Source organism: Eptatretus burgeri, chromosome 11 (assembly GCF_056783735.1).
Source record: "Eptatretus burgeri isolate ZD-2024b chromosome 11, Ebu_testis_v1, whole genome shotgun sequence".
NCBI lineage: Eukaryota > Metazoa > Chordata > Myxini > Myxiniformes > Myxinidae > Eptatretus > Eptatretus burgeri.
The window spans coordinates 89,197,729-89,225,078 of record NC_140971.1 but is presented as its reverse complement, the minus strand read 5'-3'; the positions used below and the strand labels follow the sequence as shown (position 1 = coordinate 89,225,078).

The 27,350-nt window shown below is 44.6% G+C and overlaps 1 protein-coding gene across 1 annotated transcript in view; it reads right to left on the bottom strand.

Moving 5' to 3' along the window:
* Nucleotides 1-27,350, bottom strand: part of PTPN9 (protein tyrosine phosphatase non-receptor type 9) — a 98,435-nt gene that overhangs the window by 50,134 nt on the left and 20,951 nt on the right. Inside the window, exon 2 of the mRNA XM_085847317.1 lies at nucleotides 15,378-15,521. Coding sequence (XP_085703443.1) covers nucleotides 15,378-15,521 — 144 coding nt within the window. The remainder of the gene's footprint in view (nucleotides 1-15,377; nucleotides 15,522-27,350) is intronic.

The following is a 27,350-nucleotide window of genomic DNA, read 5'->3' as shown; positions in this document are numbered from 1 at the left end:
GCAAATTAGATTAAATAAATAAAAAATTAACGAAACAGAAAACCAACAATTGTAATGAAAATGAAGACGTGAGGTAACCTAAATCTAATTTTAATTGAGGTGCCTCCATTCAGACATAAATACACACAAGGAGGCAGATAAAATAATGAGAAACAATCCCTCCTGTATTGTGGAACTCAGCTGTGTGCCAGAGATGGTCTTGAGGGAGCTTTGAAGAGAGGCGCTTCATTGACGCGCCCAAAGGAATGGCATCAACTCGCCCTCTTGCAGCGGGAAGAACGAAGTCAGGCAATTCGTGAGCGGTAATCAACACCAAGGCTCAGAGACTCCGTGTAGCTTCTTTTCACGACCGAATAGGCCGACCGTTCCTCTCTTGCACCCGGTCTGTTCACCACGATGGCCCACACAACGAGACGATTTCTGAGGCCCCATGAATAGGCCACGAAGCACGCTCTCCTTCCCTCCTCAGAAGTGTACACACTTCACGGCTCAGCCGAACCATCAACGGCCAACGTCCTGCTCAGCACGCGAGCCATATTCACACAGCACGAACATGAGAATCGTGCAGCAAAGCGAGATCCTCCGTGCCTTCTGACTCATGTGGTCTCCTCTCTCGTGTCCTCTTATGTCCTCCCGACGCAAGTCATTCCTCCCTCGGTTAATATTCCGCCTCTTCTTCTTTGATGCCACACCGAACCAAATTCCTCCTCCGGGGTGTGGCCTACTCGCACAAAACCAAGGAAGGCAGGGCCTCTGCCTGCTTGTAGTTGTTTAGAGATGTGTTCCCCACCTTTATTGTCGACTTTAGTATACAAAAATGTAGAGAAAGTTCATAGGGGCAAATGGTCTTAGACCCTACCTAATTAACACAGCCTCACAGTCTCCCTACTTAGTTACATCAAGATGTCTCCTACACGTCCACGGACCAAACAACTATACAATCCTATCTATCCTATGAAATCCCTTCATCTACCCCACAAATTATATATATATATATATATATTATTAATGACCTCTCTGATGCTCTGGAAAACTCTTCCTTCTTGCAGATGACTTCACATTGTGTCATTCAGTACAAATCCCCTAACCCTCTGCTCATCTGGTAATGATTAGACACTGGTTTGATAAACTGGACATGTCCTTCAAAACTGGAAAATCTCAGTCTCACCCTATCGCTCCAGAAGGATCAAACAAACAAACCGCCTATCTATTTCCTTGGTCATCCACTGGAAGAGGTTCATTCTCTTGAAAGGGTGTACATTTTCGGCCATGTTTGTCTGTAAAACATCCACTTGCTCATCCTTTGGTCCTGGTGCTGAATTAGAAGTTGGGTTTCATTGCATCGCAGTCCCGCATGTGTTTCTTGGGTTGTTTCTCTCATTAGCGTAATCTGTTAAAAATACTGTTAAGAAAATCTCTCATTACCATAATCTGTCATGACTTCTGTTAAAAATAATCGTGTAAATACGTACAAGGTACTGTATCATCCTCCCGATAATTCACGGACCGGTGTGTGTGTGTGTGTGTGTGTGTGTGTGTGTGTGTGTGTGTGTGTGTGTGTGTGTGTGTGTGTGTGTGTGTGTGTGTGTGTGTGTGTGTGTGTGTGTGTGTGTGTGTGTGTGTGTGTGTGTGTGTGTGTGTGTGTGTTATAAGTTCTGTTGCAGTAATATATACTGTATACATACAAACACGCAGCAAATATACACACAAAGTACAAAAAAGGATGAACACAAAGATTTACCTTTAAACACAGTTCTTTTAAAGAGGAATACAAGCGGGAAATTAGAAAAAATTCATTTCAAAAATATATCAAGCCACAGACTGATAGAGAACACAAAATGTCAGTCTCTGCTTTTCACAGTTCGAACCAACATGGAGGAAGTCCAAACACGAGGTCGATGGACGATATTTTTTACATGTATCCAAGTCAAAGAGAAGGGTGGAAAGTGAAACAGAGGAGATTGTGACCATATTCTGTGCAGAGCGTTGTTGCTGCTTAAGCAGTCTCCTTGGCTATTGGGCACAATCCTGGACGGGTCGCCACTCCGACACAGAATACCAGCAAGCTGGCACTCATTTTGCCGACCTCAGAAGGATAACAGGTCAAGTTGACCCCACCAGGTATTAATTCAACAGCTGAGCGGGATTTGAACTCAGGACCCTAGGATCCAAAGCCCGCCACCCTAACCATTAAGCCAACACCAGGCATATAGTGAAAGCAGATCGCATAAAAAGGTTAAACAAAGCGATGTCGCCCAAAAATAAAATTTCACATTTTCAGCAGCTGGCTCACCTCCTGAAGTTTCGCCCGGCAGCGCAGGGCCAAACACAGGCGGCATGGGGCCTGAAACGTACGTCCAATCGATGTGTTCAGATTGAAAGCACGGGTACTTTTGCCGTGTACTACCATCTTCTTCTCTATAATAGAAAAGGAGCTCGGTCTGGGTGTGCCTACGTCCGTCCCTGCTTGCAACCGGCCAACAACAATTGTCCTATAGGGGCTACCATAAATGAAGCATTAACGGTACCCCATCCATTCACTCTGATCGTCATCTTTTTAGCAATCTCAAAACAGTATGATATAGTTGAATAAAGTGAGGACAGATAGATGGGTGACACCTGTGTGGAAGCCATTGCTTGGTGTGCCTCATTTACCCAGGCGTTCCCATTTTTGTCCAGTACCTGTACATATACCCCACCAGGTATTAATTTATACACTACTGAAATGACCAACAACTTATGTCAAGATGAATGTGAAGGGGGGCTCAAAATTCCACAATTTATACGTCCCAAATATATATCAACATGCCATAATAAAGGAAATAAAGTTCATCTCCCATTGTGGTGTGACATATCACATGCATGCTGGAATCTTGCTAGAATTTGACTGTGAAACGTAGTATTGTTACGAATTTGGAAGCCTTGTGCACACAGACAGACAGCAGTCCACAAGTTTAGTTGTTTCGATAAGTATGTGTTTATAGTTAGGGTCCCCTACCTGTGTCTAACGGGAATTACATGTGTGCGCTGCGGAGTTTCTTTTACAACAAACCTCCTTCACTTCACTTCGCACACCGACGCCATTGCCCACGTACGTGGGCGGAGATTTCCATCGCCTCAGATCAAGACTCCGCCCAGGAAGGCAGGGGTGTGCCCCTTGTCCAATCATGCCACAGAGGGCGACTTTCCCACGACACCCCAGCCAATGGGGTTGAGATTGCCACAGAGGGCGAGTTTCCCACAACACCCCGGTGAATGAGAGTGAAGATCGCCTCAGATGGCGATTTTCTCACCCCGGAAGAAAAATAAACAAGTGGTGCCAGGCACAACAAATCCCGCCCATTTAAGGCATAAAGTTATTTTGGGGATCAAATTTAAATTTGATACATCCTTAACCTGAATGTTGATTATAAGGAATATTTTAGTCTTAATTTGAAGTCGATTAAACCATTTTTGACGAAGTTATGAGCGAAAAACGATTTTGACCTTTTCGTGACCTTTGACCTAATTGGACCCAAAAGTTAATGGGGTCGTCCGAGGTTCATTATCCACCTGTGGATACAATTTGACAGTGTTTGAGCCGGCCGTTTTCCCGTAAAGTTGTATTTTCATAACCATGTTTTCGTTTTAATGGGAAATTTGTAATTTTGACCGATGGCCATGACCCTCAAAACTTCGGACCCTACCGATCTTCACAAATATGCATTTTTTACTCTAGGAATGGGGAGGATTATAAGTGACAAATAGAATAAGGTTCACTATAAGCTTAGTTTGAAGTAAATCAGATCATTTTGACAAAGTTATGAGCGAAAAACAATTTTGATCTTTTCGTGACCTTGACCTTTGATCCAATTGGACCCAAAAGTTAATGGGGTCGTCCAAGGTTCATTGCCCACCTGTGGATTAAATTTGATAGTGTTTGCTAAAGCAGTTTTTCCGTAAAGTTGCGAACAGACAGACAGACAAACAAACAAACAGACAAACAAACCGGACGATTACAATATCCCGCTCCCTCCCTCCAGGGGGCGGGATAATAAAAAGGAACACCAGGCTGGGAGGGTTGGTCGTCTTGGGGGTCGCGGGTCTTGGTGCTGGCTGGTTCGTCTGGTCCTGGGTCATCGTCGTCTCTGATCTTCTCCTTGGTCTTGGTTGATTGGTGCGTGGCCGGTTGGAGAGTGCGGTACCTGGTGCTTGGAGCGGCATCGTGTTGCGGTTTCGAGTCCCGCCGAGCCGGATCGTCAAGGGCCGCACGAGGCGGGAAGGTCCAAGCTAGCATCCTTACCTCCAGCTAGCTCACCTTCCCTCCGAGCTGGGGGTATCAATAAAGGCCGTGGCCATCATTTTTTTTGGGGGGGGGGGTGTCTGTGTGTGGGCCCGTCTTCAAGTAGAATTGTGTAAGTGCTTTCTTTTGCTCATTGTACATTGCATTTCTTATTCGGATAACTCTGCTCTTTGTGTGCTTCCCTCCCTGATTATTATTATAAATAAATATCCCTTTTGTTAAATGTTCCAGCTCGTTTTTGTGTTTCTTTCATTGGCTTAGCATGGTGCGTGTTGAGAAATAGCGAAGCAGTAAATTGTTCATTTGGACCGACAGGCCTCGGTAACCATCCGCTCGGATTACACACGGTTCGAGCACGGGAACGGCTCGTTCCGCTCGAGGCCTGTCGAGGGTGTGAATTCCCCGGTAAGCTTTGCCGCGTGGGTACTTAGGTATATTGAAGTTGGCAATTAACCCTACCCCACGCGATCAAATTATTGGCGATTCATGGTCCTGTAAGGGACCTGTGCCTTCCAGACTTATCCGAGGGTCACAATCTAAATTTCGGTGTGTTCGGTGGAGCCGACTCAACTGCTCCCCTTCGCGGTCGTGCTCGCCACCAATACCCAGCCCCACAACAGTATTAATGATCGCATCTTTGTCATCTTCCATCTCTTACTTTCACCTTAAAATTCATCCCAACTTCTCTCAAAAAGCAATAAATCCAATAGCTGGGAAATGTCGGTAAAAGTGATACCTGTTTCACTTGGTCAGTCACAAGCTGCCGTGACCAAAAAACGAGCAAAAATTAGAAAGGCATTCTTCGACGTCACGATATGCCTCTGACCACATTATTACATCATTATAATACTTGTACCAAGTTTGATTTAAATCCCTGAACCCAGATTCAAAATATTAAATAATTCTGGCTGTGAGACCGTGTGTCCGATCAGGTTGAAATAAAAAAATTAAAAAAACATATTCCGCATGATGACTAGATCATAACTGTGACGTTTCACGTAGATTGATGAAGCAGTTCAAGAGAAAAAAATTTAAGATTTTAGTTCAATCCAATAAGACTGCCAGACCATGTTGTTGTTGTTCTTCTTTCGGCTGCTCCCGTTAGGGGTCGCCACAGCGGATCACCCGTAATGATCCGAATACTGACTTGGCACAGGTTTTATGCCGGATGCCCTTCCTGACGCAACCCTGGTCGCCTCTTACGACACAGGGATAAGGATTGGGTTTCGCCATGATTCCGGGATGCCCTACACCCTCTCATAGCACGGCCCAGCGCAGAGCTCCCGTCCTCAAGCGATCCTCCAACCCAAGCCTCCGAGTAGCCGGATTACAGGCGCAAGCCACTACGCCTGGTGACTGCCAGACCATGTGATCCATGAATTATTCATGAACACCCTGGTATCCCCAAGGCTTGGGAAACACGTGAGTGAAGTTTCTCCTCAATCTGTCAAGCTGTTCTGGAGAAGAAGATTTTTAAAGGTTTATTCTACAAAAATCATAGCTACCAAACCATGTGACCTATGACGTCACAGGTGGAGAACTTTTTGTTCCTCATAGATCGGCGATCGTACCTGTAAAGTTTTGCCCGATCTGTTCAACTGTTCCGGAGAACATTTTTGAAGGTTTTCATGTTTTGTTTTGTTTAAAAAAAAAGGCTGCTGAACCATGCGACTGATGTCAGCAATCCCCCCCCATAAAATTTAGCCCAAGATGACCTTCAAATTTTTTCATACTGATCGGATAAAGTATTCAACGCTTGCAATTATGACGTCACAACGAAACCACCTTTGACATCATCAAAAAAATACAAATGAAATCGCACTTGTTTCCCAACAGGAGTACTTCACATGTTCCAAGTTTGTACTTTCCATGGCATCGTTTAAGAAAGAGGTCCAAAGTTTTTCCTTTTTTCCAACATGGCTGCCACACCACATGACCTACGACGTCATACTTATTAAAACATTCTGCAAGAGTTGTCACACCCATGGTGAAAATTTAGTGTCAATCCGATACGCGGTTGCAGAGAAAATTAGCATGGACAGACGAACGTACGTACGTACGTACAACACGAAAACATAATTCCTCCGGCGACTTCGTCAGCAGAAGCATAACAACCAACCTCATCAACAAATCTTTGCACAAAGAAAACAATCTCATCGCTGGAAGCTTATGACAGCATTTCCCTTGTGTCAAAACAAGGTTGCCATGTTCATACAAAGAGGAGAATAGAGGAATCAAAACAAAATGAAAAAAAAAAATCACAAAATATTGATATCTGCGAATCCATCTCCAAAGCTAATAAGTAAACCGACGCATTCAACGTCATCTCTAAATGGCAGGAACACGCGAAAGCCTCGATCACCATGAACAACGAAGTGAAACTAACGTAAACTCTTGAAAATACCAACCAAATGTATTAGAGTCAACGAATAACAGCCCCGGGCACCCTTTCCATAAAAGAAGTCGACTCTCGGTTATTGTCCTTCTAGAGGTAAGTGGGAAGGAGGGGATGAGGGGGATGGAGGAGGACCCTATTTGGAAATGAGCAGCAAGACAAAAACATGAAAGAAAACCTTCCAGATATTCTCAACACAAAGACAAGTGTAAGTTTAGTGACCGGATGGAACAGGAAGGCAAGGACACGACCGGAGCAGGCACTAAAAATGTAGCATCGGAAAACACAAGGGCAGAAAGACAGGCCTGCTTCTCATCTGCCTAATCAAGGTAAACAGGACGTAAACTGGGGAGATATAAAAGGAACGCTCAAATGGCATCGTTCGGTAGGGTAGTGAATCTTGTGAAATAAACGATGATAATGAACAAGCAAGGTTGATGTAACTAAGCATGACGAGAGAAAGAAAGAAAGAAAGAAAAGGAAGGGGGAGGGGGAATGGGAGTTGAGGGTGGGAGTGGGGAAGCATGGGAGTAATAATACCAACAGCCACGCGGAACCTTTCATGGCAAAGCCACAGCAGAGGGATTGAACCATTTCACAACCCACCGAGGTTTCCAGGAAGAGCAACACTCAAAATAAGAGTACTGAGAAGATGCAGTGAACTGCAATCACTGTTAAAAAGGAAGGTTGAGTTCAGCGAAAGCCAGACATTATTCCAAGGCTAAAGGATCAGCACAAATAGCATGGGGGATAGGATTGGGGGGGGGGAGGGGAAGGGGGAAGTTATTTTCAAAAGGCTCAAAAAGTGCACAAAGAAGCCAAAATCAAGAAGGAGGACAAGAAAGGTCTTACAAAGAGAGCCATGCAGCAGCAGTTATATATGAACAATAAAAACTGTTCGCAATCATGAAACAAAAAAAAAATGTAAAAGAAATTGCATTTCAGCAACGTAATGCTTTGTGAGTGCCTGTTTATTTATTTGTTTGTTTTTGCGAAGTGCAAGCCGACTTTGGCGGCTGCAATGCGAGCACACAAACGAACGTTACTGACGTTAACTATCCACGGCGTTTCTGGTCATTTGTGTTCCTACCGGTTACGCACTTGATGAACCTCTGGGAATGGAGAAGAAACACAGAAAAATACATGCAAGTGCAACATGATGATGTAGACGCTCTCTCTTAAACGCCTTAAAAAAATAATAATAATAATAATAATAATGAAAAGGTTTTATTTTGATACTTTACATCACCAGTCTTTTTTAAAGGTATTAAAAGCTATCTTGACAATATTTTTGCAACAAATGTGCATCAATGGTTGCAATGTACATTGAACAGGTGTACAAGCTGAACAGCTTGTGATGCCACCTACAAAATGTGTGGTTGGGGGGTGGGGTCAGTGGGGTTCGGTGGGGGGGGGGGAGTGTTCAATAATTATTATGTGGGCACACAGGGACACACGTAGGCCGTTGTGTTACGGGACGTCAAAATGGTCAATGTGGCTAAGCTCCTACACAAGGGTTAGTCAGTGTAAAAAAAAGGGATACGTCATCCGTGGAGATGGTGGTAATTCGTCATCCAACCAAGCTCCTCTAATTCCTTACACCCTCTCTTCAAACACCCACATCACTCCATCCTAAAATGAATGAATGAATAAATAAATAATAATAATAATAATGAAATGGATATTTTGGCTTGTCGATGCTAATGTTTCGTTCTCTGCACCAATCGATCTTGGCCGTCAGACTGCCCAGCTGCGTTTGAGTGCGCGGATCTAAAAATGTATAAACATCACAACGGCATACGCTCACTGTTAAAGGTATTTCGAGCACGAAACCTGAAAATGATAAATAACAAAAACAGATCAATAAAATGCTCAATTTAGATATATAAATAAATAAACACCAAGTGTACCCCCGATAAAAACAAACAAACAACATTTCATCGTTAAAAGTGGGGTCAAAACATCATATTGGCAGAACAGGGTCATATTCAAATGACATGAATGAAGGACGTGGGACGGAGGGGAGCGGGCTAATTGGAGTGGGGGTATAATTCCGATTCTTCTGTACTAGATTCTCTGTTACAGAACGTCGGTGCTGCCGAAAGCAGTTTCTTGGCAAGAGTTATACTGGGTGGTTTGCCATTGTCTTCCCAGCAGTAGTTTATGGCAGGGATATAGAATTTGTTCATGGTGCCGGCGATAGCTCGCCCACTCTTCACAAAAGACAACGTGGGGCCTTTAATGTCCACCAACTAATGCTGGCAGACGGGACACCCAGTTAACATCCATCTGAGGGACGAGACAGACACAGACACACACACACACACACACACACACACACACACACACACACACACACACACACACACACACACACACACACACACACACACACACACACGAATCATCCTGACTGTGAAACACCGGGATGACAGTTCATAGGTGGGTCGAGATGCAATCTCAGGCTACACAGCTTCAAGATGAGTCTGAATACCTCTCAGCCACCCTGCCAGCCCGGGGGATAATTGGGTGATAATAAATGCTTTATTCAATTCGAGGAAACCAAGGGAAGGAGGTGGGGTCTACAGAACATGTGCGAGTATCAATGCCTTTTTACAGAACATTGTGTGCTGCCTTTTTGGCTGCTGGTTGCATCATTGGTTTGGGGCGCAGCTATGCGGCTGATGCAGTGCCCCGATTTACCAGTATACCGGTGCTGATTTTGCCGACCTCGGAAGGATGACAGGCTGAGTCAACCCCCTGGTGTTAATTCAGTGGCAAACGGGGCTCGAACTCAGGACCCGAGGATCCCAAACCACCACCCTAACCGCGAAGCCAACACGAGGCTTGCGATTAGGTGGTAAGGGTGGATAAATTCACTAAACTTCACGGAACACTAACCCCTCGTTCACCACCACAAAACAAGTAAAATCAGGAAAACAGGTGCTCTGACAACTATGTCGCCACCCCAAGCAGCGAGCACAAGATATCAGCTGTCAGAACAAAATGAAAAAAAAAAAAATCAGCTTATCAAGCCCCCATCACAGATTTATAACGCCACCGACCTTGGCTGCAAATGCAGCTCGCAGGTTTACAATTAGCCAATTGATCAATCAATGATTCAAAGTGCAGCATCAATTCAAAGATGCGTCGTGTACGTGTTGAACACAGAATCATAAAACCCAGCAAACAAAGTGCTGCCCTGGCTCGACACGTTTACCAGCTTACTTAGTGCCACAAATAAATAAAATAAACAATAAAATAAACAATAAAATAAAATCTATTGTAATCAGAAACAGTAAGCTGTTCGATACACCAAGATGGGATTGGGATGGAAAAAAAAAAGCGAGCAAGCAATTGGTGTGGTCCACGTGATGCAAGCCTCCCACAATGACCCTCTCAAGCATTCAATAACCACGAAGGTATGCTTGGATCACATGGGTCCATCGTCTCTCTTACGTAGCCATCTCAAACTGATTTTCCATGTCCATGTCTTGTATTCGAGAGACTTCCTTTCCATCAACAGAAGCCGAAGCAAACGCACTCAAAAACAACCACGGAAGATAAAATGCAGACCCCCAGTGACGCAGGTCTAAACGTCACCAAAATTAATTTTAAAACGTTTCCATGTAATGTCAAGCAAGCGTATTGCAATGTATTATATTACGTTGCTCTTTGTAAGACGATGTTGCACCAAGTCGTTTGTTCAAGCTTGTGAGCAATGAATAAAATAAAATAATTTCCCATCAAATGTTTGAGTCCACCATGTCCATTTAATTTCGTGCAATCATGTCATCGCAAGTACTTCTCAGAAATGTAAATTTGTGCCAAGAAATCCAAACTCATCTTGAACCAGACATGACAGACAATATGGTGTTTGTAAAATTGTACAATCCGACGGAGCACAAATCACTTTTGGTGTTGGATTAAATAACCTCACGATGGGGGGTGGGGGGGGGGGAAATCAAATGTTATTGTCTTGTAATCTGATCACATGACTTTCACAATTCCTTTTTACGTGTGTGTGTGTGTGTGTGTGTGTGTGTGTGTGTGTGTGTGTGTGTGTGTGTGTGTGTGTGTGTGTGTGTATATGAGTGTGTGCGAGAAAGTTTGTTGTTGGCTGCTGCTGTCTCCACACGTGGGTGGGTTTCAGGAGATGGAACGGAGACCCAACAGGTCTCAAAGATTCCACCTCCGTTCGTGCGTGTGATGTGTTCATTCCCATTTTTGTCTTCACAAATTCAAATTTAACCTCGACCTGAATTCGATGCGTTAAAACTGCGTGTTCAAATAAAAGGTCAAAGGCAACTCCAGAGCATATGCACGTGAAGCCGAGATTTCTTCCCAACTGGTGAGCTTTATTTTTGGATTCCCAGTTGCAAGCACCTGCGATCAATAAGAGAGACAAATTGGCTACAGCTGCTTTCAAGAGTGAGAACCATGATTGGAAGAGATTTTTTTTTTAACCTCCACCCACCAAAGGTGTACAGAGATGTTTTCACCCCTGTTTGTTTGTTTGTTTGTGTGCAGGATATCAAAAAGTTGTGTGCGGATTCGGATGAAATTTGGTGGGCAGGTCAGGTGTGCGACGACGACGAACCGATTAGATTTTGGTGAACATCCGAATCCAGATCCGGGCGGAGATAAGCGCTTTACCAAATGCCCTTCTGGTATACAAATATTTCAGTTAAACGAACATTGTTTATCATCACTTACAACTCACTCGTCCGAGAAATGTCAATACATAGCTGTCGATGTGGTTTGAATGAGTGGGCTTAAAAAATAAATAAATAAATAAATAAATATATTTAATGGGGTTTCTCGAGGGATTTGGTTGGACTTCCAGGAAGTATGTGGGTAGTATCCAGCCACAGTAATGTGACAATACACTCACAATGTCACAAAATATCATTATTTTTTTTCATTTCATCAATTTTTTCATATTTTTTAAACTTGACAAAAACAAAACGATCCATGTGCTGCAAACAAAATACTTAGATTTAGCCACCGTGGATAAAGCAGGATCAAATAATTTAGGTGCGAGTTTCAGGAGACTGGAAATCATCGGCACAAGCACGTCATCGAGTTGACAGGACAGCACAGAGTCCGAGCATATTCACTTTTGAGCTGTCTCCTGTGGGTTCAATTGCAGACCCGACTACAAAGTGTAATCCTTGTAATGGATGAATGGAGAGGGCCACAGTCCAATGCGAGGGAGATAGGGGTGGGGTGGGGGAGGGGTAGGGGGTGGAGGCACGAATCGTCAGCAGTGACGTTGGTAGACAATGTTATAAAAGGCGGGGACAGTCAGGAACCCGGAGGGAGAACTTGCCTGACAGGAAGCTGGGAGGTTGGGGAGGTGACAAGAACAAACCGATTAGATATTGGTTCAGGTCCGGATCAAGATCCGGCCTATCAGTTGGATACCAAACGTAAACTGTTCAGTCTGGCAGAGGCATGCGCTATACAGAGTGCTCTTCTAGTTGTCTCACAAATCCATCCGGTCCATCGACTGCAATAGGAGTGAAGGCCTTAAGGACATTTGTTTGTTTGGTTCGTGGGAGCAGACAGGGTTTTCTCATTGTGCAGTATGGTATTGCTTGTTCTTGTATTCCTACCCTTGCTGTTACTTAATACACTTTACAAACCTGACTTGTTCTCTGGATGAACCCTGGTTGTTCTGGTGGCTTTGTCTGGTCTCTGGTGGTTTAACAAATCCTGCTAAAGGTAAATTAGTCGCGGTTCCTGTACCGCCAGAAGCTCGCATCACGTGATCAAGGTTTGGTCGGCCTGACGAGATTGATCACGTGGATGCCTTTCAGCGTGATCCTCACCTGCTTTTGCGACTCCAACCTGTACAGTAACACGGTCGTAAGATGCAGATCCGACAAGGAGTCTTCAAGGCAGGTGACAGTCGCAGTCATTTTAACACGACTCACGAATTCAAACCGGGAAACCGGAACAGTCTGGCGACTGCAACATTGGTGATCAGGAGTGTGGGATTGGACCCGACGTGATCGTGCCTTGAAATGAGATTGTGGAGTGCGATAAGAATTTTCTTTTATAAACCACTGCGGTGTCGGACCAAGACAAACAGGACCAGGGGGCACAAACTGGCTCGACACCACTGTGACCCCGATGGACATAGATGAGGAATGACCATCGGAGGGCATGGTGGAGTCACTTCCACTGTCTGGTAGCCTCCTCAGTAAGCCCCGTGCCATCCACACCAGTATCACAATGGCAACGGAATAATGGTTTGGTTCAGCAGGGAGCAGCACTGTGGCTCCAGCACAGCAGCGGGGAAACAGCACAGACCTGTCAGCAATTTGTGGCCATGATGGCCATGTTTGAAAGAATGGGGGCTGACATGAGGGCTGGCCAGGCAGAGGAGAGGGCTGGGCAGGCTAAGCTGGACAGGATGAAGACAAAGATGAATATGGGCCACACCAAGATGGATATGGGTTAAGCAAAGCTTCCGACCAGACTTGAGGCTGTAACCATGACACAGCATGAAATGGTGGTCAGGCAGGCCAGGATGGTAGAGGGGATTAGGGCCACACATAGGGTAACCGGGGGAGGAGCAAGGAGGGACATAGCTAGGAATAGTGTGACAGAGAAATAGCACCACTACAGGTATCAAGGGAAAATGAAAATAAAATGACCAGGGAGATAGAGAAGAGACTGGAAGAAACGGTGCCTGTGCAGGAGATAAAGGGAAGTGAAACCAGCACAAAGCGAGATGAAAATAAAACTGGGTGAAGAGACAGAAAGGCAGCAACGAGGGGGGGGGGGGAAATAAAGTGAATAGGAAGAGATGAGGTCATGGAATGTGTGGGGGAAAATGTGTGCTGGGCATACATGGCACCACAGGTGCAGGAAGCATGAGGATTCGTGCTGGTGGAATCAGCGCAGCACGATCGTGAGGTGGAGTTGGCGATAGCTGCAACAAACAGGTGCGTAGACACCTACGTTGATGGTGCAAACAGGGAGGTGAGAGTCCAGGCAACAGAGGGCTGGATTGATTCTCTCCACAAGGGAGTGTGAGTGTGTGCGTGTGTGCGTGCGTGTGCGTGTGTGCGTGCGTGTGCGTGTGTGTGTGTGTTTGTCAGTCCCACGCATGAGCTGCTCGAACCAGCATCCGAAGCTGCAGCACAGGTCACCGTGTTGGAAAAGGCATGGCCAATATACAAACCGTGTTCCACAGTGTGCAGTTCGTTGCTATGCTGGGCGTTGGGGAATGTAAGTGCGCAGGCATGTGCGTGCGAGTGCACATATGGTGAGTGACGTAAGTGAGGTGAGTGGAGTTAATGTGGCATAGGTGAGTGAGCGCTGTAGTATTGACAAGGAAGGAAGGAACGCTATCGAGAAGGTTGCAATCAGTGATGAACTATGTAATGCGAGGTTTAGAGCGAAATCCCTAGGGTAGAGTGAGCGTGATTCCAGCTCGGAGTGAGCCAAGGGGTGGACAAGGGGTGCCACATGTGGGAGCATGTGGTCGTATGCAGGAGCATGTGGTAGTATGCGGGAGCATGTGGTAGTATGTGGTTTTATGCGGGAGCATGTGGTAGTATGTGGTTTTATGCGGGAGCATGTGGTTTTTTGCGGGAGCATGTGGTAGTATGCGGGAGCATGTGCTAGTATGTGGTTTTATGCGGGAGCATGTGGTTTTATGCGGGAGCATGTGGTAGTATGTGGTTTTATGCGGGAGCATGTGGTAGTATGTGGTTTTATGCGGGAGCATGTGGTAGTATGCGGGAGCATGTGGTAGTATGCGGGAGCATGTGCTAGTATACGGGAGCATGTGCTGGTATGTGGTAGTATGCGGGAGCATGTGGGTAGTATGCATGTATGCATGCAGGACCTTGCAGATTAGTTAGGTTGCGATTTAAATGCTCTCTCTGGGTTTCATGGAAAACCCAGTGAATTAAAAAGAAATGCGTTGCTTGAGTGAGTTTCAACCCCCCAGTAATCCTTACAGAGGAAGATGGGGGCAGACAGTTAAACTTGGGGTGGGGGTGAATCCTCCTTGAGCCATACAGAAAAGGAGGGGGAATGAGATGCAAGGTAAATTAATGCGGTGTTCCCCACAAACATTGGCAAAGAAGTGGGGACACCAGGATGCACCGGGGGGGGGGGAACATGGGAACCCGGAGAAGAGGCTGCAGCAGGCTGGGTTCGTGCAGCATGCAAGAAGGTCTGTGCAGTGCATACGAGCCAAGTGGGCATGGCAGCCACGGCAGCGGAATCTCTGTGGGTACCATGTGAACCCCGCGGAGGTTTCGCGGCAGGAGTGACACGTGGCAAGCCATGCTGGTGTGGGATGCATGAGGCCAAGTGGGCCTGGTGATCACGGCTGTGGGATCTCCATGGGGGATCCAAATGGAATTCCCCTGGACGTCTCATGACAGATTGTGCGCTGAACATGGAGGCCACGGCTGTTGGGTCTGTGGGGAATCCACATGGCCCAGTGTAGTTAATTTAGTTGGAAGAGCATAAGCAGGCAGGCTGACGGAAGAGGATGACAGAGTTTTAAATTTGATGTTACCATTTGAAAGACTCAATTACCAGTAGTAAGACTCAATGTTGTTTTATAAACTAAGTGAGCAAGCTGCACAAGTGAGTAAACCGTTCACAACCTTGAAAGAAAATCTTTTCCAGGTTTGTATGCAAGGAAAGTACACAAATCGAGATACTTACCCGGTAGTCATGCAAAAGTTCAATGGCACGGCAGACATCAAACTTGCGGGCTGAAAGGAAGCGCAGCGCAGTCTGTCTTGCTACAGGGCGTGCTCCATTTTGCTCCCGCCAACGATTCACTTCTTCCAAGAACTGTTTTGTTGCCTGGAGGAGAGACAAGAGATCGAGGTCAGAATGATATACCAAGGGCAAAAATAAAATGACCCTGAACCTTTCCAAAATAGACTTGAGCAAATTGAACATCTACAGCACAGCTCATTCACAAAAACCAATATAGGGACCCAGTAAAGTAATGAGGCACACCATGGATGGAACAAGAGCGCAAGTGAGCACAATATATGCCCAAAAAAGTCTCTGTGACACACGTACGCACACACACAATTATATATTCAAACACGTCAATTTATGAAGAACAAGAAGGTATATACAGAATTGTGCTACGACATGGAAAACAGCATCCTGGTTGCCATGGCAACCACTTTAGATGACGAACGTATGTCGCGACACACCATCTCCACAGTCTGTACCTATGTACCAAATATGAAACGTGAAAGTTGAAAACTTTGGGAGTTAGAGTACGGACAGGAACGGACGGACGACCGGTATCACATAATACGCCCCAATATATATATATATATATATATATATATATATATATATATATATATATATATATATATATGTATCCCTGTGTCGTAAGAGGCAACCAGGCAACCAGGGCGTCAGACATCCGGCGTAAAACATGTGCCAAATCACTGTGGATCACACGGATGATCCGCTGTGGTGACTATATAACGGGAGCAGCCGAAGGAAGAAGAAGAAGATATATATATATATATATATATATATATATATATATATATATATATATATATATATATATATAGACATATAGACCCACCCACATCTCTCACCTGTAAATGGAGGAATCAGCCAATCAGCTCTCACCGAATCGACTACGCCCAGGTGGCTAGGATTAAATAAATGATTGACCCATCCCACACTCCTCTAACCAAAGTAGCTTCATAAAGCAACTCAAGAAGACTTACTCAAGGTAAGTGCTAAACGCTGTTTCAAACCCTTCCCAGAGTTCCTCAACAACTATAAAGACGTTTACACATCGTACACACACGACAATCCCAATGCAATACAGCTCCTCAGCTACCGGACCGGTTTCATCACTTACTGGTGAATCGTCAGCAAGAGTGTAGACAGCAATGCATACAAATGAGGCTCTCAAGCATGTACCACGTGCAAACGTCAAAAGCTTTGCAAACCACGTGCAAACGTTGGGATTGTCGTGTGTGTGTTACGTGTGAAAGTCTTTATAGTTGTTTAGGAACTCTGGGAAGGGTTCGAAACGGTGCTGAGCACTTACCTTGCTTTATGCAGCTACTTTGGCTCGAGGAGCATGGGAGGGGTCAGTCATATATGTATATATATATATATATATATATATATATATATATATATATATATATATATATATATATATACATACATATATAATTATAACCACTTACTGACAGGAATGTTCGGTACCTTACGGGTGAGGTAGAAAGCTGAAATTGTGTGCCAACAGAGATAGAAGCCGATACACCAGTGGGGAAATAATAATAATAAAATAATAAAATAAAATAAATCACAGAACCATCGGAAAGCGTCTGTAATTGAAAATATCTGAAAATAAGTGCAGTCTTGTTGTGCTTACTGCAGGTGAGCGACCCGAGACAATGGGAGGTCATGTTGCAACTGCAGCTATTTATTATGTACGAAGCACATTTTGTTATTGCTCATAGTGTGTAAGCATATACCACTAGTATGTATATACAGTGCCGATAGAAAGTCCACACCCCCTTTCAAAATTTTCACCTTTTCAGGCCTTGTAGCCTGGAATTAAATTACATCGAATCAGACTTTTTCCACCTGTATTTACACATCGTAACCCACAAGTTCCAAGTGAAAAACAAATTCTGCAAATTTCACAAAATTAATTTTAAAATACAAAACTAGAATATCTTGGTTGGATAAGTGTCCATCCCCCACCTCCCCCCCTCTTATTATGGCAATTGTAAATTAGCTCAGGTGTAATCATTCACCTTCAAAATCACACACCAAATTAAATTGTAGTGATTCTGATCATTTCAGAATAAAATCAGCTGTTCCTGGAGGTTTCCTCTGCTGAGTAGTGCATTTCACAGCAAAGACTCAACCATGAGCACCAAGGAGCAAAAGACCTCCGGGCAGGGCTGTATTTCGGGTGGAGACAGTGCAGCACGTGCTCCACGGCCTCCACATTTTTGTGAAAAGAATTTTTGGTTTAAATAAATACCAACAATTTCTGTCCAATTTTTTAAATGGTAGCAGTTTGCTATGTTGACGTCTTTGAAGGAATTTGTTGCGTGTAAATGTGACAACTTTGATACATACGTAGAATCAGGGAAGGTTTAAAAACAAATATATATCAGGCGCTGATGATTTTCAGGAAGTCAAACATCGTCGTTGAAATGTGTGCCTCGTACCGCTGGAAGATGTGGGCACACAGCAGCCACAGGCTGATCTCATGCGATCTGACATGTTCTACAATGACGGCTTTAACCCGCTTATTCATCAGTCTCTAGTCGCTCTTGACCAGCGAGTTGCTGCACACGATGTTTGTCAGAAATTTGGTTTGTTTTTTCCACTCATCGAGTCGAAATGAGTGAACCAGACATTCAAGCTACTGCCGATAATCTCGTCACCATATATACGGTAATGACTTGGAGGATACCCTTGGCAATGAGCCCTTGCATTTTGCTGTCCTTGCTGAAGCTTTTGAGGATGAGCAGCCAAACAATCTGAGTATCAATTCAGAGCTAGTGGAAGAATCGCTCATTAAAGAATTAAAGGTCACGTTTATAAACACTGAGATAGGGCTGTGCATGTGCCTCGTTCTCATGGTTACGAACTGCAGCAGGAGCGGTCCTTTTTGAAGATGAAGCACATGAGAGATCGACTGAGAACAACAATGGGACAGGAAAGACTGAACTCTTCAACACTCATGAGCATTGAGAGTGACCTTCAGCACCAGCTGTCCTTTGATCAAATTGTGGATGACTTTGCTAGTCGGAAAGCACGTTGAGTCAATATGACGAGGTGAGCTTCCCCACAGCAGCAGCGTGATCTTGTGCATCTGATGATTTTATAGACATAGTTCCACCTGATGTGTACGACATTGTTATTTTCAAAAATAGTTACGGTACCTACTTTTGAAAATTTTGATGATAATAAAAGGTTGTTTCTTAATTTTTAATGAATAAAGAATAATTTCATAAATAACAAATGCTTTTCATTCCATTAAAAATATAATAACAGTAGTTTTTATCATGTAAATTCATACAGTAAACAACAACATGTCTTACACGCAATATTATAGGGGGCCTCGACATATCTAAATACGGCCATGACGGGATAAAGATGTGGAAAGGCACAGATCAGGGGATGGATATAAAAATGTTTCAAAGCCCTTGAATATCCCTTGGAGCACAGTCAAGACAATCATTAAGTGGAAGGCATACGGCACCACCAAGACCCTGCCAAGATCAGGCTGTCCCTCCAAACTGGATGATCAAGCAATGACGAGACTAATCAGAGAGATCACCAAGAGGCCAATAGCAACTTTGAAAGAGCTACATACTGTTATAGCAAAGACTGGTCACTTTGTACATGTGAAAACAATAACCCAAGCACGCCACAAGTCTGGCCTGTACGGCATGGTGACAAGAAGGAAGCCATTACTGAAAAAAAAGCCCACCGTGAGTCCCGTTTGAGGAATGTGAAAAACCACTTCAGAGATTCTGAAGCCATGTGGCAAAAAGTTTTGTGGTCTGACAAACAATGAATGAACTTTTTGGTGCAAATCCAACACAGCACATCACCCAAAGAACACCATCCCTACTATGAAGCATGGTGGGGGGCAGCATCATGTTATGAGGATGTTTCTCATCAGCAGAGACTGGGGGCACTTGTCAGGATAGAAGGGAAAATGGATGGAGAAAAATAGAGAAAAATCCTCCAGGAAGACCTGCTGCCATCTGCAAGAAAGCTGAATTTTGGACAGAAGTTCACCTTTCACCATGACGACGACCCCGAGCACACAGCCAAAGCCACACTGGAGCGGCTGAGGAACAAAAAGATAAATATCCTTGAGTGGCCCAGTCAGGGCCCCGACCTAAATCCGATCGAAAATCTGTGGCATGACTTGAAGATTGCTGTCCATCAACGCTTCGCATGCAACTTGACTGAGCTTGAACAGTTTTGTACAGAAGAATGTGCAAATATTGCCTAATCAAGGTGTGCAAAGTTGGAAGAGACCTATCCCAACAGAGTCACAGCTGTAATTGCTGTCAAAGGTGCTTCCACCAAGTATTAACTCCGGGGGGGGGGGGGGGGTGGACACTTATCCAACAAAGATGTTCTAGTCTTGTATTGTTAATTAATTTTTTGGAAATTTGTAAAAAACAAAAATTCACTTGGAAGTTGTTGTTATGACTATACCCGCTGATGGAGTGCATCCTGTAGGTTCAGAAAAATCTGGAATTTGGAGAGAGTGCTGCTAAAGCAATGCATACACTTTGTCAAAGAAAGTCACTGCTGGATATTTACTATCCACCAACTAATGCGAGCAGATGGCACACGCAGCTTAACGTCCATCTGAGGAACGCCACACTCTGTGATGAAACAGCCTGCCTGCAACACACTGCATAGTCAGGTCGGGAATCAAATGCAGAGCATGCTACCTCTGCACCCTGTCAACAGGACTTTGACATAATTGAAAGCATCCACAACCTGCCAATTTTCACTGATCAGCTTGGTATTTTTTGAAAGCTCACCGATAACGTGGACCAACTTTTATCCACTCGTACCAACTCTCTCTCTCTCTCTCTCTTCCTCATATGTGGTGACTGATTGCCACCATGCCAGTTGGCTGGGTGTGGGTACCTCTCTCACCTGCCATGGCTCTTCAGCAAAAGACTACTGAGACTCATTGGGACTGACACAAGTTGTCAACTTCCCGACCCGGATCTCAACTAATGGATTTTCATCTCTTCTGGATCTAATTTTGACAAATTTCCGTGAAAATATCTGCTGTTCTTCCTCGGTTCTTCTGACCACATGCTTGTTAACGTGGATATCTCTCTGGCTGTTATTAGAGATCCACCTCAGCGCCAACGCGTCCAGCAATTCACTCACGCCGACTGGTAGGGTCTTCAAGTGGCCATCAAACTTCTAGATTGGTCTCGTATCGCTACTTCCTCAAACATCAACTCGTCCTGGGAATTTTTTCAAAGATACTTGCTCTCTCTCATGCACAGATTTATCCCATCTCGGCTTCAGTTGGCCGACCCTTCCTCCCGCCCATGGTACACTGAAGCTTGTGGCGAGGCAGTTGTCCTGAAACAACTTGCCTTTGTTTCATGGAAGGCTAATCCAACTGAGGGTAATCTCAGTTCCTTCCATAAAGCTTGGAACAAGTGTGTATCTACCCTCAGGAGAGCCAGAAAACATCATCTTTTTAATCTCAAGTCTGAACTCTCAAACTTCTCTCCCTCCTCTAAATCTTGGTGGTATCTGGTTGTCTGTTTCCCCGCCAAACCCTCCCTTACCTCAAATGGCCACACAGTTGAGACTGCACGTGAAAAGGCTGAATGACTAAACTGTGTTTGCTTCTAAATATTGTGTCCCAAACCCATTGCATTCTGTACCCACCTTACCCAATCGCACCGAGCTGTTCCTGGACTCTGTGTCCTTTTCTCCTGACAAGGTGGAGAGCTTGCTGTCAAACCTCGACTCAGATTCTGCAACCGGTCCAGACAGCATCAGCCCAGGTGTCCTAAAAACCTGCTCTTCTGCTCTTGCTCACCCTCTCTCTGTTCTATTCACCCTCTCATTTGCTTGGAAATCAGCAAACATTCCTGCTCTGCATAAAAAGGTGCAAAAACAGATCCCTGCAACTACAGACCAATCAGCCTTCTCCCAATCATCAGCAAGGTTATGGAATCCATCATCGCTTCAGACATTAAATCCTTTCTCTTCTCCAATGGCTTGATTTCCGATCATCAATTTGGTTTCAGACCGGGTCACTCGACCCTGGATATGCTGCTTCTGCTCTCCCATCAATTGATGGAGGTCCTCAATGCCAGACATGAAATCAGAGCCATATCCCTGGACATATCGCGTGCTTTTGACATGGTCTGGCACCCTGTCCTGCTCACCAAACTCTCTTCCTATAGTATCCAAGGCAATCTCCACTCACGGCTCGCAGACTTCCTCTCCTGTCACTGCCAACGTGTGGCCAAAATGGAGTTCTCTCATCTCATCTTCCTGTCCAGGCTAGAGTTCCAGAAGGCAGCGTTCTGGGCCCTGTTATTTTTCTGGTTTTCATCAATTATCTCTGACTCTGGAAAATCCACTTTATCTCTTTGCTGATGACCACTCTCTGTCATACCATCTGTCATCCCTCAGACAGGCAAGCAGCAGCTTCTTCGCTCACTGCAGATCTGGATAAAATCACAAACTGGTCCAACATGTGGAATATGTCTTTCAATCCGGACAAATCTCACACTCTCACTATGTCTCTCCGAAAGGACTGTCTGGAACCCCCCCTTCCTCTCCCACCCCATCTACTCTCAAGAATCCCCTTGAAGAAGTCCTTTCATTCAAGCTTCTAGGTCTCACTATCTGCCATGATCTTGCCTGGGAAAGCAACATCTCCAAGTTGGCCTCCAAAGCCAGTCGCCGACTGGGCATCCTCCATCGTCCAAAGAACTTCCTTGGCCCACCTGAGCTTCTAACCACTTACAAAGCTTTCATCCGCAACCTGATGGAATACTGCTCCCCCCTCCCCCCCCTTTGGTGGTGCTCCTACCTCACACCTTGCTTGACTTCACGCTGTGGAAACCAAGGCATTTCGGAACACTGGTATCTCCCACGATGAGGCCGAGTCTTTGGGTCTCTCACTCTTTCACCACAGGCAGGTCAGTGGTCTTTCTGTCTTCTAGCATCTCCTCTCCAGCCTTGCCTCCCCACTCTGTCTGATCTGTCCTACATTTCCTCAGGGTGCTCAAGGTCCACCAAAAACCCCCCTTATGGTGAAACTACCAAAACGAAGAATCACTGCTCACCTTCACCCTTTCATCCCTCTATTTTCCCACCTTTGGAATAAACTCCCACACTCTCTTCAATCCCACTCTTCCCTCCAGGTCTTCAAAACAGCTGTTCACCACCACCTCTTATCTTTCTCCATCCAAAACCATGATCTTTTCTACCCCCGTTAATCCACCTTCTTCAAATGCCCTGCTTTCCTTCCTGAAAGTCCCTGTAATGTCCATTTTGTATTCCCCTGTGTTCCCCACCCCAATCCCTCTCCCTGCCACAGATCTCCTAATGTCTGTGTTCCCCACCGTTTTGCGCTTCCCTCTCCCACCCCTCTTGTCTCCTACCTTGTTATACGTTTTTGTGTATTAACTCTTCCACGAGCCTCGACATGGTATGCATGAAATAAAATAAATAAATTTAAAAACTATGGACAAGGAAGGGTGAATGTGGTAATAAAGATCATAGGTCAGGATTATTCCAATCAACTGAGTGTGGATCCTGTGCAGATGTGGCGAACTTGGCAGTGTTTGCCATTTTAACAGGGTCCTGGAACAACAGAGCATCGGAAACTTGGACGTGTCGGCAAAGGAATACACAAACCATTGGTGAAGGTCATGCTGACCTGAGGATAGGCTGTAAGTAAAGTGCTCATCGTTGAGCTGCCTAGTCTGGGTTTGATTCCTAACCCAACAATAAAAGTGGCACCCCAGTGCATCACAGGAATGACAGGAACGGTAATGTATTGATGAACCTGCTGTCCTATGGAAGGGGGTGTCAGACAGTGTGCCCTGTAAGGCTTACATACACTTGTAGATGTTAAACACACCACGAGGTCTTTCACAAGAGTAGGCCATTGTACGTCAGCAATGGGAAAATTCGAAATTTTTGCCCTAATCTGCAGGGCACAGCCGCCCCTCAGTGATGATGCAACCAGTGGACCGAATGTGTCATCAAATCTCGGTCGAACATGCATTCGCTCGATGAGACTCGAAAAGCGAGCAGAATCGCCCATTATCTCCACTGATCAAATTCAAAGTGAAGCATCGATCAATAAAGTGGTCAATGAAACATATCGAGCCAAGAAGCGATTCAAGACGAGCAGCGAGCAGAGTCACCGTGACACATTTGGAACAAAGTGGCCTTGTGATGGTCCATATGATCAATGGTACAAAGCTAAAGACACATGTACATTTGTATCAACACAACAAGGGAGCCAAAACAGCATTGAACAATGCAAAGGGTCGCTGGGGTAGATTTGCAAGAGGACGCACACACACAGACTGATTACAACAGGCTTTCCTGAGCCATGGAGAAAGGGTGAGGCTAGAAATCTGCCCCAATAATCAAAGCAACATGCCACCATGATGATGCAAAACTTTGAAACATGAGAGATCTTAAGAATGTTGCAGTGACTGACTGAATTGATTGATAGCTGGCACACTTGTACCTTTACCTTTTCGGTGCTTCAAGAAAAGCATTCTCTTAAAATGAGAATCCCTCTTCTCCTCCCTCCTCCCACCCATCACTCTTCCCCTCCTTCCTCCCACCCACTCCTCTTCCCCTCCCTCCTCCGACCCATCCCTCTTCCCCTCCCTCCTCCGACCCATCCCTCTTCCCCTCCCACCCATCCCTCTTCCCCTCCCTCCTCCCACCTATCCCTCTTCCTCTCCCTCCTCCCACAAAAGTACCCAGCATTGTACAGGATACAATGTAAATCTATTGGACGACCACAATTAAGCACATATTTTGAGATAATCATGATATTTATCAAGCTGCAAAATATTAAACAGAAATATCAACAAAAACTGAAAGTATGATTGAAATGTTTTTTTTTTTCCATCAAGGGCTAGAACATGTATTCGGATCAGAATTGCTCATTTTTAAATTTTCGCAGGGTGTATATATGGAGAAGTTAGCCAAGGTGGTAACCTTTTTTTCTACAAACTCTTCTTTCACCCTTGAGAGTTGTGTCATTTTCGATTGGCAGTAAAATTACCTTTAAATCGATGTATACGTCATGTCTGTACCATTTCCAGCTTTTGAATAATTCGCAATGAGGGCATATGAGGTGTCACGTGACTCCTTTGCTGATGGTTGCAACATCCTAATTAGCATAATACTTGTTGACACAAAGCATTTCAGCTTTTAATTATCCCCCGCCAACCAACAAAGTTGGCGGGGGATATAGAAATGGGTTCCGTCCGTCCGTACGTCAAATTTTGTTTCCGGAGCTTAACTACAAATCCCCCCAAGATATATTTATGAAATTTGGTACACATATCAAGCAAGTGGTGAACTGGTGCCTTTTGATATTTTCTAATTGATAGGTCACATGGTTTGGCAGCCATGTTGGATTCAAGAAAAATATTAAATAATGTTTTCTCTGGAATCACATAACCTAACGAAGCGAAAATTTACAACTATCATCTTCCATCATGTCTGCATACATAGTAAAAATGATGATGTCACAAGTCACATGGTTTGGTGGCCATCTTGGATAGAACAAGGACAAATGTGTCCAAGAGCCACGTCCTAAAGGTTTTGTCTTCACCAGAAGGACAAGAAGAAGAAGAACAACGCGGAGCTCTCTGAGAGCCAGCGTTCGTAACGCGGCTAAAAACACACCTCATCCGATTAACACGAAACTTCACACATGTATTCCACTGGAGGTTTAGAGGCAGAATGTAAATTTATGATGTCATAGGTCACATGGTTCGTCAGCCATCTTGGATTGAAAATTAATAAATTTTAAAAATCTTCTTCTCCAGAACGGCTGGAAAGATTGAGGCCAAATTTCACATACACTTTCCCCAAGACATCCTTTCAGAAGTTTGTTAATTTCTAATTGATAGGTCACAGAGTTTGGCAGCCATATTGAATTTAGCCTAAAACCTTCAAACAACTTCTCCAGAATGGCTGGTCAGATCTAGGGGAAACTTCACATACATATTGCACACGCTTAGGGAATATAAGTTTGTTAATCCTCATTTACTATGCCAGGGGATATCGAAGACTTTGTCTTCAACGGATGCTAGTTTTTAATTGGTTTGTAAAAATTTCCAAAAACATGTTTTTACTTTGTCATTATGGGGTATTTTGTGTAGATCAATGACAAAAAAAAGCTCATTTTAATCCGTTTTAAATTCAGTCTGTAACACACAAAATGTGAAAAAGTCAAGGGGTGTGATTACTTTCTGAAGGCATTGTGTAAACACACACAGTAACAGTCACCGACGAGTTACCAGACGTCTCACCTGAAATGGGCAATTTTTTTGTGCGTGTTGTTGGTATAAAGGGGAATTTGGTGTAAATATTGAGTGTGTAGGTGCCACGGTGGGTGGAGCCAGTAACCTCGGCAACATCATTCCATTCCACCAGTGAAGATTTCCAATCCATGCTTGTTCTACCACCGAAGTACTGCTTGGGAGTGAGGGCTGCATAATGAAAGCTCGGTTGGGAAACAAATTTAGGCTCGTTTTGGGCCTACCGCCTGACGGAAGACCACAGAAGTTCTTTCCATGCCAACCAACCACCTCCAGGTACCTATCTTCCTCTTCACATCACTTCTTCAGTCCCTAACCTGCCCTCTCTCTCAAATATATATATATATATATATATATATATATATATATATATATATATATATATATATATATATATATATATATATATATATATATACACACACACACACTCCCATAGCTTTGATTTCGGCAATTCCCAATGAGTATTTCTCACAACATTTCATTGTGGCTTCACATTCAATGATCCATCGATCAGTAGTTTCATTTTCACTTTTCAACATCAGTTTTCATTCATCATTTTGCAACTTGTGATGCACAAAAATGGTCGTCAGAAACTATTTTCGGGGGAAATTTTTTTCGATTTTCTGAGGGGTCTTATGTGGCTTAAGCGACTTAAAAGGTCTTTTTTTTGTGTACATTGTCGAGGCTCATATAATAGCGAACACACAGAACATATAACAAAGAGAGCAGGAGACAAGAGAAGTGGGAGAAGGAAGCACAAAACAGTAGGGAGCAGAAACATTAGAACTGAGGAAGGGAGAGGGATGGGGGCGGGGTACACGGGGTAAACAAGATGGACACGACAGGGACTTTCAGGAAGGAAACCAGGGAATTTGAAGGAGGTGGGTTTGGGGTGGATTAACGGGGGTAGAAAAGATCGTGGTTTTTGATGGGGGAAGATAAGAGATGGCGGTGAACAGCTGTTTTGAACACCTGGAGAGAAGAGTGGGATTGAAGAAAGTGGGAGTTTGTTCCAGAGGTGGGGAAAAAAGGAGCAATGAAAGAGTGAAGGTGAGCAGTGATTCTTTATTTTGGTAGTTTCACCAAACTAGCGGACCTTGAGCGCCCTGCGGAAATATGGGGGAGACAGATCACAGACAGAGCAGGGGGAGGGGGGGTGGTGGGGCGAGGCCGAAGAGGAGACGGTAGAAGACAGAAAGACCACTGACCTGCCTGCAATGAGAGTAAGATACCCAAAGATTTGGCTTTGTCGCGGGAAATACAAACGATTCTAAAAGCCTTGGTTTCCGCAGCGTGAAGCCGAGCTCGGTGAGAGGCGGAAGCACCAGCCAAGAGGGGAGAGCAGCACTCCATCAGGCTGCGGATGAAAGCTTTGCATGTAGTATGGAGCTCAGAAATGTGTGTATGTGGTCAGGTCAAAAGTGATCCAAGTAGCATAAAGGGTCTAACGGTCTTGAGTGTCATAAAGGGGTCTAAAGTGTTGAAAGAGTCTCATGGGTCGAAGGGTCTTAAAAGGACTTCAGGGATCTAAAGGGGTCTAAGGGGGTCAAATGGTGAAAGAGCAAAAGGG